This window comes from Gavialis gangeticus, unplaced genomic scaffold, assembly GCF_001723915.1.
Source record: "Gavialis gangeticus isolate Ggan-Ray unplaced genomic scaffold, GavGan_comp1, whole genome shotgun sequence".
Classification (NCBI taxonomy): Eukaryota; Metazoa; Chordata; order Crocodylia; family Gavialidae; genus Gavialis; species Gavialis gangeticus.
The window spans coordinates 51728051-51741706 of NW_017729029.1; the positions used below are offsets into that span (position 1 = coordinate 51728051).

General features: G+C 40.4%; 1 protein-coding gene across 2 annotated transcripts in view; it reads left to right on the forward strand.

The window, feature by feature from the left end:
• The window catches only part of THOC2 (THO complex 2), an 83477-nt gene that overhangs the window by 4689 nt on the left and 65132 nt on the right, over window positions 1-13656 (forward strand). The window contains exons 2-4 of one of the 2 annotated variants that reach the window (XM_019521575.1): window positions 3028-3083; window positions 5760-5854; window positions 8156-8207. In XM_019521575.1, coding sequence (XP_019377120.1) covers window positions 3028-3083; window positions 5760-5854; window positions 8156-8207 — 203 coding nt within the window. The remainder of the gene's footprint in view (window positions 1-3027; window positions 3084-5759; window positions 5855-8155; window positions 8208-13656) is intronic. The other variant, XM_019521576.1, reaches the window with a different exon arrangement.

Genomic DNA, 13656 nt, shown 5'->3' on the forward strand with positions numbered 1-13656 from the left:
ATTGGGGGGGGGATTTTTTTTTGGGGGGGGGAGGGGGACTATTTTGGATTGTCAGTCCCTTGCCTTAAAAATAATGGGGTACATCACTTTAATAGTGACGCTAGGACTTACATTATTTATGCTATTCAGTTATTTATTTTAAAATAATTTACACATTTAAAAATGTCCTTAGAAAGGGCTTATATCTGTCTTGCGTTCATTGCGTTTATTTGACTTATGCTTTGCCTCCTGTGTTCCTTGACCAAAAAAGTAACCAATTTTGTTGACATCATTTTAACCAAGCAGTTATGTGCAATTTTCATGGTATCTTTGCAGCTTCTGGAGTCTGCTCTTGCTGTATATACACCTTCTGTTGGCCCAGGCCTTGCTCCTTTCTCCATTTGCTTTCTTCCTAACATTAAAATAAAGAAAAAAATACTGTGGTGCTTAGTATGTTTTCATTTTAAAGTGTTCTTAAATTTAGGGTGTTCAAAGATGTCAAATTCAGGGAAGTGGGTAAAACTTCACTTCTAGCATGGCTTTTTTGTATGTACTGCTCTCCCAATCCAAAGAGTAGTTTTTCTGGTGTGCCTTCGCTCACACTAGAAATACTTTGGTATATTTATGGTGGTAGAGCAATACTAATGTAGATGTGACCTGGTTTGTATTTTCAGTGTCTTAGACTTTGTCTACAAGGGAAAGTTTTATTACTATCCACTTCCCTGCTCTCTCTGGGATGCTCTTGCTCTAGTAAAAAAATAAATTTTATTTTCATTTTCTCTCAAACTCCTCCCAGACAATGTAACCTAATTTGAATAAAAGGCTTCTCTGTTGGAGCAAGAGCATCTATATGGCAGGATCATTCTGGTTTAAATTCATTGGTATAACTTTTCCATGTAGACAGTTTCTCAGAAGAGAGTTTTGTAGCTTGTAAGTGCTAAAAAGAAATTGTGGAATTTTTTTGTTTTTATTTTAAATATCTAAATTGCTGTTGTAATGAGGAGTTCTTTGTGTATAGCTTCTTTTCAATGTATAAGTTGGTTTGATGGTGGTAGAATGTGATTGAGGTTGAGGCTTCATGTTTATGTTGTAGCCTTTATCTGTGAATACTCTGGGATGATGATTAAAAATTGGGTTTCTGTTTCTTCTGCACACGATATTATTCTTAGCGTCTTGATTATTTGGGAAGAATTTGCTGCTGCTTGTGCAGAACAAATTGAAATTCTTACTCCTGAATTAGGTATGCTTTGGTCTGGTAGGACCTATTAACAGTACAGTTGGGACTTGTCATTGCTGACGTCAGAAAACCTTTGTGCATGTGGGCTGAAGGTTGTCCAAATGGATCCTGTTGTCAGATCTAGAGTTTAATTTCATTAGCTTTAAACAGAGTATAGCAGTGAATGCACGTAGCGTTTAAGAAATACTGAAATAGGCCTAGATTAGATTGAGATCTAATGCCTTAAAAATAGTATGCTTGGTGCACCATTTTCTGTAAAAAATTTAAAAAACCTTGATCTTAATGTTATAATGAATAGAAAAAAATCAGCAGTGATGAAAGAATAAAATAGACCACCGTTACAACTACCTTTAGAGCTAGACTTCCATATATATTGTGGATTAAATTAGAAACGATCTGTTGTATTCTGTTCTGTAACTATAAGACAGTTTGGGCTAGACTATTACTTTTTGCAGCAGCAAAGCTCCTACAACATAGTTGCACTCTGTGCCTGCTGATTGCATTATATTTAAATATGAAACTACCCATTTTCTTAATGCCTTACTCAGCATGTACACCTTTTGGTTGTTAAATGGGTTCCTTTGATTGATGGAACAGCTGTTTGGGCCGGATTGGAAGGCAGTGGTGTACTGGTTACAAACAACATAACTGACTGGCTACTTGCTAAAGGAGCTCTCTGTTTAAAAAAAAAAAAAGGTGTTATTGTTGTCATGATTATCAGGCATTGTTAGTATTTCACCATATAGGTTTATATAAATCAGCTAGGAGAATACAGTAATAATTTCCAGTAGGAGAGAATATCATAATTATACCTTCTACTACAGAGAAATGGCATAGGACTGATTCATTGGTCACATTCCTAAAAAATGTTGGAGTGGGATGTACCATACAAGCACTTGTAAATTTAACGTGTGTGTGTTTTATGAAATGTCAGGAATCTGAGTTGTGTACTCTTTTATAGTTTTATAAATGTAGAGAGTTACCATTTTATTTGTAGGTTGCTGCTTTTAAATATAAATTACAATCCTAAAGCCTGATGTCTTGGTGAGAACATGTGATCACTGCTGTTTTGAGGAACTTCCTTGAATCCAAGTCTGGCTTGCCTGCAAAAGTCTGTTGCACAGACATTTCAGTTAAAAAAAAAAAAAAATCTTAAAATATGCACCGTGTTATCATCCACCATCCATTTCTGTTTTTTACAATGCATACAGGATACAGTGACAATTTAGAAGGCTATTTGGGTAGATTTGCATTTTCTTTAATGGGTTTCTACAAAGTACTGTGGGCATCTGGAGGGTGAAACTGAGCAGTACGTACTTCTCTTTCTGTATTTTTTACTTTAAGATGAACATAAAGGCTTTATGAGTGTGCTTACTGAAAATGTTCATAAGGAAATCATGCTCGTACTTTTGTATTAAAAAAATAAACACGTTCTAGGTATTCATGTGTTTCACAGTTCAGTAACATCTATCACAAGGCTACCTGCTTGTCGTGGTTTAATCATGTGTTAACATAGTACTCCCTTGCCTTCATTTATGTCTTTATGTTGTCTTAATTTCTCAGTTTTCTGCTACTCAAACTGAAACTGTGAGAAAGTATAAAGACAAAGTCTAGAAGCCCTGGTTGTATGTTGGAGGGAGATCCTTTTGTTCAACACTGACTGTTCTAGCTTTGTGATCAAATTTTCTGTTAAGTTTTGAACTTACTTTATAGTCAGTATTATCCATGTGTACGGGGCAGTGCATTTTTTGTAGCTGACATTTAGTTCTGATTTTTGTAATTTAAATTTCAAACAATATTTCTCATTTCAGTTTGCAGCTATGCCGTACTCTCAGTGACAGTAAAAGCCATGATATGAATTTCAGAGGTAAATTGATTTTTTTCTTCTTGAAAGAAAACTTCCAATAATCTTGTAGAGGGTATGTGTATACAGTCCAGTCATTCCATGGGTACATGTGCCTTTGTGACTTCTGTGATTATTAATGCACTCTAAGGAGGGAAAATATGCAAATAGCAAAGGTTACTTGCACAGATTCATTGCGCCCCAAATCCTGATGAGAGAGCAATGCTAAGCTAGTGGTAGACAACTACTCTGTAGTCCATGGGTTAGAGAAGAAGCAAACTATCCCTCCTGTTCAGTGCCAAGTTCCTGACACACAGCTTTTGTTTTTTAGAATACAGCTGTTCCCTCAACAAATGTTCTCTCTCAAATTTGTGCGCAAGAAATTCTTGACATGTATTGAGGTAGCTACGTAATTCAGAGAGTAAACATTCGTGCATTTATTCATTTTACTGAATGTTGAGAAATAATTCTCAGTTCCAAATTCGGGGTGGAGGGGGGAATTAAATTTAAACATAGAATTTGGAAAACTAAAATGGCCAGTAACAAACGATAGCAACAGTTTTGAAACATAAATGAGAGAAATTGCATGTTTGTTTCATTTTTGCTCTCCTCCCCTGGAAGAAGATGCTCCATGTAACTGAGACCATGGAGGTGTTTGCTTTGTTTGGATGACATCTGGGGATTTTGTTAGAGGAGTAGTTTTAGGAAACTATAAAAGCAGAGGGAATTCTTTATTGTGAAAAGCAAAGGGTCATTATAAATAACTTAGTTGAATTAGATCATTTAACCTTAAAAAATAATTAAAATTACAAAAAATAGTCCCCATGTATGTCTAACATAAGACATTGTTTTAAGCTGTGTAAACTCGATGGCCTGAACATCTGTCGAATTCTAGGCAGATTAGATTCTGGGAAATAATTAAGCATTTGAAATTCAAGCAAAGTGTACAGTTTTATTGGTAGTATTCTGATTACGTGATTCAAACTAGAGACTCCGAGAATAGGAGTTGCTGTGCTGGCTACTACTTGAGGTTCATGACTATGTTTCTGGTGATAACCATTACCATTCACTTCAAAAGAAGGCGAAAGAAATGTGTAGTAGGGTAATGTGGAATATCCTCCTTATTAGTGTCATCTTGATTTCTGTTGTTTAGAGATTGATTTAAACCTTGATGAACTGGAGTTCCGTCATTGAAAATATTAGAAGTGCACTGATATATCGGTGGCATATCAGAATGGCACCAGCAAAGGGGAAATTATGTTAATTATCCAATTGATGCTTTTGGCTGGTGTAGCTGATAATGCCACCGATAAACGCCGTGTGTGTGCACACAGCTGCAGCAAGTGCAGCATCAGGAATGCAGCCAGGCAGCTTGGTAAGTCTGTGGTGGGGAGGTAGAGTGCGGGAGGATATCTTGATATGCCCGTGGTGAGGGAGGGAATGGGGCAGGGGCAGGTGCTGCCCTGCCAGGGCAGTGAATGCGACCCTGGAAGTAGGACAGAGCTTTGGGCAGCTCGTCTGGGAGGGTGTGGGTAGGTTGGGAGGGAGGGCATGGTGGGGAAGGGAAGGAGGCTTGCTGCTGCTGTGTGCACCTCTGGGGATGGCATGGGGGACATGTGTCACCCCCCCCCCCGATTTGTGCACGGGGTGAGGGTATGCTGCTCATTGTGGGCTTGGGGCTAGAGGCTGCACCAGCCTCTTCCCGGCAGGGGAGCTAGGCTGTGGCTGTGTTTGGGGCGGTGCTGGGAGGGGTGGCTATGGCGTGGGCTATAACGATCCCATAATTACCTGTACCCACCCCATAGTCACCCCTCCCAGTGTGGCCCCAGCCAGCCCCCCTGTTGGGAAGAGGCCATCGTAGCCCCTGGCCCTGAGCCTGCAGTGGGCAGCCTGCTCACTGTGCACAAATTCAGGAGGCACATTCCCTCATGCCTCCCTTGGAGGGTGCATGCGGTGGCAGGGAGCTGCCCCCCCCTCCCCTGCACACCCCTGGGCAATCCATGCGCAGCTCTGGTCCGCTCCTGGAGTTGCATTCACCACCCTGGGTGGGTGGGCGGTGCTGCCCCACTCCCTTCGTCACCGTCAGGGCCTTCATCTGCCCTTGCCCTTTCCCTTCCCTCCCCCCTGCCCCTTCCCTTCACAGACTTATTTTCCGGATGCTGCTCTCTAAGCTGCTTGGCTGCATTCCTGTAAATTGGCTATTGGATCGGTATCTGCCAATATAACCGGTTAATAAATTGGCCGTTGGTATCAGCTAAGAAAATCTTTATTGATGCACCCCTGAAAAGCACTGTGTCAAAGTTCAAAAATTTTGTAGAGGGTTTTTTTGCCCAACCCTGAAAGTAAGCCATTTCACTGTTAACTTAACTTTAGGTTAGAGGTTTGCGATCCCAAGCTGATTGGTTTAGTTGGGTTAGATTAAGAAGATCCATGATCTTGAGAACTCTTTCAGAATGCAGCTCTAGGTAAAAGACCATTTTTCACTGTGCAGTTGTACAGTGCCTTGACCATTGAGAATCCACTTCTCAGCTGGGAATTCTAGTTATTACTATAATACAAATAAGCCTATAGTTGAAGGAGACTTAAAAAAACCAGCAGCAGCATATTCTCTCTGATCATTAACTATAGTATCCTTGTTAGAAGTACCAAAGAGCTAAACCACAGATTATTTAACCTGTTCTTAAACTATTTTTTGTTTAGCAGACATCCAGCAGGCTCTATATGAGCTTGCATATCATGTTGTCAGGGGAAACCTAAAGCATGACCAAGCTGCTAATGTTCTCAGTGATGTCATAGTAAGTATCTAGTTTTGCTAATTATTTTTGAGTGTTTTATTTAGCCTTGTTGCTTATAGAAGTTGGTGTAAATAGTGCACCCTACGTGCAAGTTTAATTCCTTAACTTTTTAATCAAGTTATTTTTAGCCTTAACATGTAAGTAAATTGGATAAATGTTCTGTAACAACCGTATCCTCTTTCCTCATTGGATGTGACATTAAAGATTAGAGTCCCTACACTTAATATTTTTCTGCTGGCTTTTAATGTGAGGAGCAGTTGCTCTTTCACTTTTTTTAGGATGATTTTTTTTAAATTTATGGCAGTTTTGATCAGCCTGTGGTGTTTTTATGATCATTATCCATTTGTATTTGACTTGCTGGACCAGTATGAATATGATGCTACCTAATGTCTTCTCCAAGTCTGATTTCTAAAATGAAACAATATATATTTATATTTAGCCTCTTCTTGGCCTATGGGATGAAAAAGTGCAATGTGCCTGTGTAAACATGCATTAAATTGCTTTTTAAAAATTCACTGCTTTAAAAAGTGCCTTTAAATTGTTTAATACATATTAAAAATTTGAAGGCAGATATAATTTTCCTTCCTACTTTTCCATTTCTTTTTTTTTTTTTCAAACATTTACTAAATTGGTGAGGGATTCTTAATTCCCAGGATTTTATGGCCAACCCAACTTTCTTTTACTTTATTTAAGTTCTTTATATTACTTTTATTACCCTAATATTTGAATCTTCTCCAGTAGGGCATTAAGTAGTTTGTAAGTAATATCTGCCATTTATGATTCATACTTTCATATTCTTTTCAAAGACGGAGAATTGTGCATGTAGCACACTACATTGGTTTTGATTTTTTTTTTTTTTTAAATGCAAGTACTGCTGAACCTTAGTCAGAGAAAACAGAATTGCAGATACGTCTTTCACTGGAGTAGAACTTGGCAAGGTTGTCAGTTCCTGCTTTTTTCAGCAGAAAACTAGTATGAACTATATTTCTCATGTCTGGGATGTTTAAGTTTATTTATACAAAGTTGTCACCTTTCTTCATCTGTAAAATAAATGAAACTGTTAAAGTTAATTCTGAACAGACTTCTGCTCAGGAGAAGAGCAGATGAGGAAGCTGAGTAGAAATTTTTAAGAAAATAGAAGATGGCAGCAAGGGAGAGAAATGTTCAAAGGACAAAATGTTTTATTGCATCTGCTTGTTAAGTCTTGTCTAGAATTTAAGATCTTTCTTTTGATTTCCATTAAGCAATAGTAGCATTATGAAAGTGATTGCTAGTGATACTGAAAATGTTAGGATGCATCAAATGTTTCTTTAAACATCATGACTGACTCGTTTGAAATGTTATATAAAGAATGAAACCACTCCCTCAAGTCTAGTGATAATTGGGTTAAGAATGGCAACTTTTGGCAGTGAATTGTATTTTCTGGTCTTGCAGTTCTTAAACTATTGATTATTAAAACCTGTATTACCATTTATCTTTTCTAGTATTCTAGATAGACTTATTCCATCCTACTTAATATAGGCATGTTCAGTTCCATTATCAGTTATATAAATGTTGTGGATTGACGTTAACAAGGATGAGTCTATTGGAGAGCGAACATTTTTTTTCTTTTGGTGGTCAGACTTGCTTTTTTAAAGCATAACTTCTCCTTTTTTGCATAAACTGTTCAGTTAAAATCATCCAGTCAGTTAAAATGCGCTGTAATCAACAATTTCCTAAAACAAAAAAAAATGGTAGTTATAGAAAATATATTGAGGGATCCTCTGGTGAAAAGCAGAATATGTCATTTACCAAATCATGGCCTTTGAAGTGTTTACTGAATTCTGGGAAATTTTACATGTGTAGTCATATATCTTTCTGCTGAGTGGTTATGGAAAATGTCATTCCCAAAGTTGTTTCCCTTCTTGGAAGCACCTGAGAGCAGGCACTTAAGTGTCTTTTCAACCTTTACCAAAGACATTTCTAGCACAGTCCACTTCTAAAGCTTATTGTACATTGCCTTCAGACATGAGTTTATTTCAGTTGTCAAGATTGATTGAATGATTGATTGATTGATTTTTACAATTTTTAATATATTTTCGGTTCCATTAGTAATGGCTGTTATGTTCTTTCATATTTCATTATATATTAAACATTTTATAATTAAACTGCTCTAGTTCACTGACTTAACATAGGCAAAGTTAGTAGATTTAAATTTATGTTTTTATCAAGTGTCAGGTTCTTTACTAAACCTGTAGGCTAAAAATATTGTAACTGCAGCAAGTGGAATTTCTATTCTTACTATTTTCCCCTTCTTGTTAGGAATTTCGGGAAGATATGCCCTCCATTCTAGCTGATGTATTCTGCATATTAGGTACGTTTGTTTCATTTCTTTTCAGCTGTGTAACAGGTTAATGAAAATGTTTCTGTCTTAGCTTCTCCATAGAAAATAGCCTTTTAAAATGCAGTTCAGTATAGCCAGTAGTGGAAGAAAGCAATTTAAATGTTTATATTGTATTCTGCATTATCGCAACTACACATTTTTAAACAATTCATAGTTATAGTACATCTCTTTCTATACGTGAATATACAAGAATATAAAAAGCACTTCTCATACTTTCCCAAGGTCAAAATAAATTATTTACAAGTTGTCATTACCCCAAATCTGATTGTGGGGTTCACTTGGACAAGCAGATTTGAATTTTTTCTAGTAATACTAATTCAGAATGTGTTGATGCAGTGCATCAGGCAATCCAAACTTCTAAAGGGGATTTAGATTACTGGCTTTAACCATGTTAGTATTTTTAACTAGCTTCCAAAGCTTTGGTGATAATTTCACACCCAACATTCATTTTAATATTCTGAAGGAAGGGTTCAACATGTAAACTTCTGTCCTGAGTGTGCAACCTTCATGTAATCCATAGGCTTGTTAAAGTTAATGATACCATATGTATCAAAGAGAGGTACAGAAGTTTGCTTTTAAATACGTATATCAGTGGGCTATAGAATTGATTATTTTACAGATTATGAGAAGTCTTAATTACAGTTTTTTCCAACCAAAAGCTGTTATAAACTGGTAATACCAGCGCAGTTTGTAAATAATAGAGCCGCTACTATAGCATTATTTGTATTAACTGTTGTTAATGAAGTGAGGCTTAGATTTACATTGTACCTATTGTTCAGAAATACCTTGGGGCAGCTGGGAAAATAGTGGCAGAAAAATGTTAGTAAGCCATTTGAACACTTTCACAAGAATATGCAACAGAAAAAAAATCTTTGCTGTTCTTTTACGATATATAAGATGACCAAAAACTTTCCTTCCTTTCATCCTCTAAAACTTTTTACTGTTATATATTATAATAAATTAGTCATCATTTGTCGTGTTTTTAATAAGACCTTTATTTATTTCCCCTTTGCCGTCTCCCATCCCCCAACATCCTAGATAAGATATTGCATGCCCGAAAGAACATTATTGTTGCAAAGCTGAGCACATGGGTTAGGAAATGTCAGAATTTGGGTTGATTGTGCAATTTTAATGGCATTTGTTATGCACTGCAATGCAGTTTTTAATTAATTATAACATAAGGATTTCCATGGGGAATCTTGCCTCATTCATTATAGAAGATGGAGGTCACGAACAGGTGTTCATTTATACTGGTAGAAATCTTTCCTAGAGAGTGAGCATACAGGTGTAGAGTCTGTGTCTATCCCCTTTCCCCTGCTCTCTGTGTTTTCATCAGAGCAGGGTGATTGTGATCTGGAGAAGGTGGGAGGAACAGTGGCTGCTCCATTGCTCTTGAACCCCAGGATCACCCTGGTCTGGGAAATTAGCAGGGAGGGGAGCTGCGGGAGCAGTGGAACAAATGTCCCAAGCTAGGCAGTGCCCGGTTGGGGGAAGAGGGAAGTAATGGCGGTGGCTGTTCCCTTCCCCTCCTGGACCTGTCTGGAAGTGGGGAGCAGGGGGACTGGAGCATTTTTTCTCGCAAGAGATTTTCTTGCACAAGCGACATGTTCCATTTTGACGCTGGAATATTTTTCTCCCAGAGGAATAGTGTTTGTATGCTCCTAGTTTCTACCAAAAAATGTGGCAACTCTTTCAGTAGAAGCAATAACGCTTGTACATTTCCAGAGAGCACCTACGTAATGACCAATACTTGTTTGCCCCAGTTGATCCATAGGCCCCTATTTAATATGTTGTCTTCAATCCTTATCTGAAGCTAGAATTTTTTAACTTGTATATGGCCTTTATATAATGCTTATCACTTTGGTATTTCAGGGCAGTCACAAAAAGTAATACATTTATTGTCACAGTTCCCACTGAACTCAATTACTGCATGCTCCTGTGAAATCTTTCAGTTGTACAAATAGTGAAGTGAAGGACACCTTGATTGAGGGTAAAGTATCCACACATTTTTGGGTGCCCAGAGAGTCAGATTCCACATATCAATTTTGTCGAGTACTTGGTATAATAATGGCACTTTGCATTCAGATCACAGTTCCCATTGACCTACTTTCTGATGTGAGTGCTTAGTACTTCCATAAGCATACTAGCATCTCAAATTGGGAAGTCAGATAACAAATAGTATACTGGGACCTCGTGATCAAACTGATAAAGTGACTACCTTCATGTAAGAACTCTGGCAGAGGCAAGAATGTAATCAGGCTTTCCATGGCAACATGTAACTGGGAAGCATTTTTTCACTTTCTACAATCCTATGCTGTGTTAACTGTCGTCTAACTTCTGTGACAAATAATGCTAAATTCTTAGACGCAACATTCCCTATACTGCTTAGATTCACCATTCACTATACTGCTTAGATTCATCCCCAAATCTTCTCCCTGTGCACTGAATGAGGCTGGTGCCCTGCAGAAAAAATATGATAATTTCATTAAAGGTGTACCGATGCATCGGTCCATATCATATCAGCACCAATAAGAGGACAGTTGACATTATCGGCAATCATCTTGTTTTGGCTGATGCGGCTGGTAATGTTATCAATAAATGCTGTGTGTATGTACGTAGCCTCAGCGTGCCTGGGGCCAGGAATGCAGCCTGGCAGCTTGAAGAGCAGTGTCCAGCCAGTAAGTCTGTTGCAGGGGGCGGGCAGGACAGATGGAGGCCCCTGTGGTGAGGGAGAGAATGGGCTCGGGCAGTCGCAGGTGCTGCCCAGCTGGGAAGAATGAGGTGTGGGATGGAGCTGTGAATGGCCCGGGGGGGGGGGTGTTGGTGGCTCTTGCCACTGCGTGCACCCCCAAGGGAGGCATGGGAGGTCATGTGCTCCTTGGATTTGTGTGCAGGCCGAGGGTGGGTTGCTGCTGTAGGCTGGGGGTGGCGCTGGACTCCTTGTGGGGAGTGGGGAAGAGAGAGGGGGCTTGAGCTGGAGCTGAGCCTGAGCTGGGCAGCAGTGATGTTGGAGGGGGGGCTATGGGATGGGCTACAGCCACCCCAAAATGTGCCAACCCCCCCCAAATCCCCCTTCCAGCGCTGCTGCCACCCTGTCTGCCCTGAGTGCAGCCCTGGCCCAACCCCGCCTCCAGGAAGAACCTGGCACTACGCCAGCTCCAGCCTACAGCAGCAGCCTGTCCTTGCCCTACTCATGGATCCAGGGGACACATGACCCGCATTCCTTCTCTGGGGATGCGTGTAGCAGTGGGAGCTGCCCCTTCCTCCCCGCCTCCCCCACCCAACAAGCCGTTTGTGGCTCTGTCCCGGGCCTCACCCTGGCTGGGCAGTGCCTGCCCTAGCTCCAGCCCCACTCCCTCCCTTGCCATGGGGGCCTTGCTCTGCCCCTCCCCTCATGCCCTTCCACCCCAACAGATTTACCAGCCAGACGCTACTCTCCAAGCATATCCGGAATCGGATCAATATCAGCCGATTATTCTGGCATACCTTAACTTTTAAGCATTTGACCTTATGATTGCGATGTGTTGGTTTTTTCACAGTATTATTGTGTACCCTTTCCTAGTTTTTTAAAACGAACTGAAAAAAATTGGAATCCCTCTATCACCTGATTTGTGAATGGGGTTAGAACATTTAGATCCATTGCGGAGGCCCCCTCTACGCATTCTGGTAAAGACGCGATTGGATCTAATGCATGATCCACACAATCGCCCATCCTGCTATGCTACACATGTGTGGCAAGATGCATGATTGCAAGATTGCATATTAGATCCAATTGTGCCTTATTATTACCTGTCAATTGTGGGACTCTTGGTCCCAGCTGTGTGTGAGTTATAGCCAGGGCTGAGAGCCCTGCGTTCATCGGGCGTTTCAGGCCTCCTCGGACATTGGGAATCATAGCAGCTGTGATCCCCAGGGCTTGGGGGTTTCATGCTGGGCATAGTGCATCCCTGCATTTGGTAGCTGTGTTAGGTAATAGGGCTCCCAAGTCCAGGGGACACCTTACTGTGTGTGCAAATTAAAATTCAGCAGCAACCAGCTATGAAGTTAGTAGACAATTTTGAGGTCTAATTTTATAGCTGGTTGGAGCTTTTTATCATGTGATAACTGTTTTGCATGTGTTGCTTGTCTTGAAGTAATTACATAGTTAACTGGTTAATTGCATGATACCTGTGATGTGTAGAGGGGGTCTGAGTAACTGCTTGTATTATATGTTTATCATCTGGTATGTGGATGAGCAATAGTGGAGGATGGAATGTTTCACAGTGCCTTCAAAGAATTATTGGAAGGCACCATTGTCTTTAAAAATAATGGCCTTTCACTCCGGAGGTTATCCAGAGAGAAAATGCAGAGCACCCTGGGGGCGAAAGGTATGGGATTAGAGTGGGAAAGATAGCATCACTTGCAGGCTAGCAGTTCAGAAGAAGGCAAGAATGCATCCTCTTCACTGGCAGGTAACCACCTGTTTTAACTCCATTTATGTGGAGGAGAGTTGTTTTTGCCCTAAGATATATAGTCCTACTGGGAGAGAACAGGAAAGTTGTGGCCAAGGGGTTAGTTGGCAATCAGTGAGGTACCCCAAAATACGTGCAGTGGTGGAGAGCCAGCCCCCCTGCTGGCCCCTGGATGAGCTGCCTATGGCTTGGTCCCACTCCTCACTTGGGCCCTGCATCCGCGCATTCCCATCCTGTCCCTGGGCCCCAGGTTCCTTGCACTGCCCTAGCTGGGCAGCAGCCCCAGGCCCCACCCAGCCCTACCCAACTTTCCCGTCCCCCCACAGAGGGGACCTCAAGCTCCCCCCGCCCGACTCTACCTGCGGGGAGCTGCGGGAACTGCTCTCAAGGCTGCCTAGTTGCTACTTGCATGTGTGCGTGCACACATACATATGGCGCCCCCTGCCTGAGTGCCCTCTTCCCACTGCTCGCATTCCAGTCTGCAAGGGGAAACCCACCATTCCCGCGTTTTTCTCCTTTAAAGGGGAATATCTGTGTTTTTCTCTTTAAAATAAGAAAATCCATGGTGAACAGAAAACCCAGAGACTTGGTCATGAATACAGTGTATCAGAAGGGTCACTTGATTTAAGGAACTGCTAGAAGAGTTTTCAAACTACTTAATGAAATATATTGCTTCTGAAGAGAGTATGCTTTTTATCTGCATTTCATTTCTTCATCCTGTATTCGTTTATTTTTTAGCATATTTGCATGAAAAGAAAATGTTTTCTTCATGTGCCCACCATTTATTTTGCCCTTTGAAAGTCCCTGTTGTGTGTAATATCACATTTAACACATTGTTTCTGCATTCTAAATCTGCAATTATGGAAAAAGAGTTGCAGAACAATATGTGAAATTTTAATCGGGGACTTCGTGAAGTGTGTTAAATTTGCTATAATACAACCACAGATATTTCTGTCACTCGTAAGAGG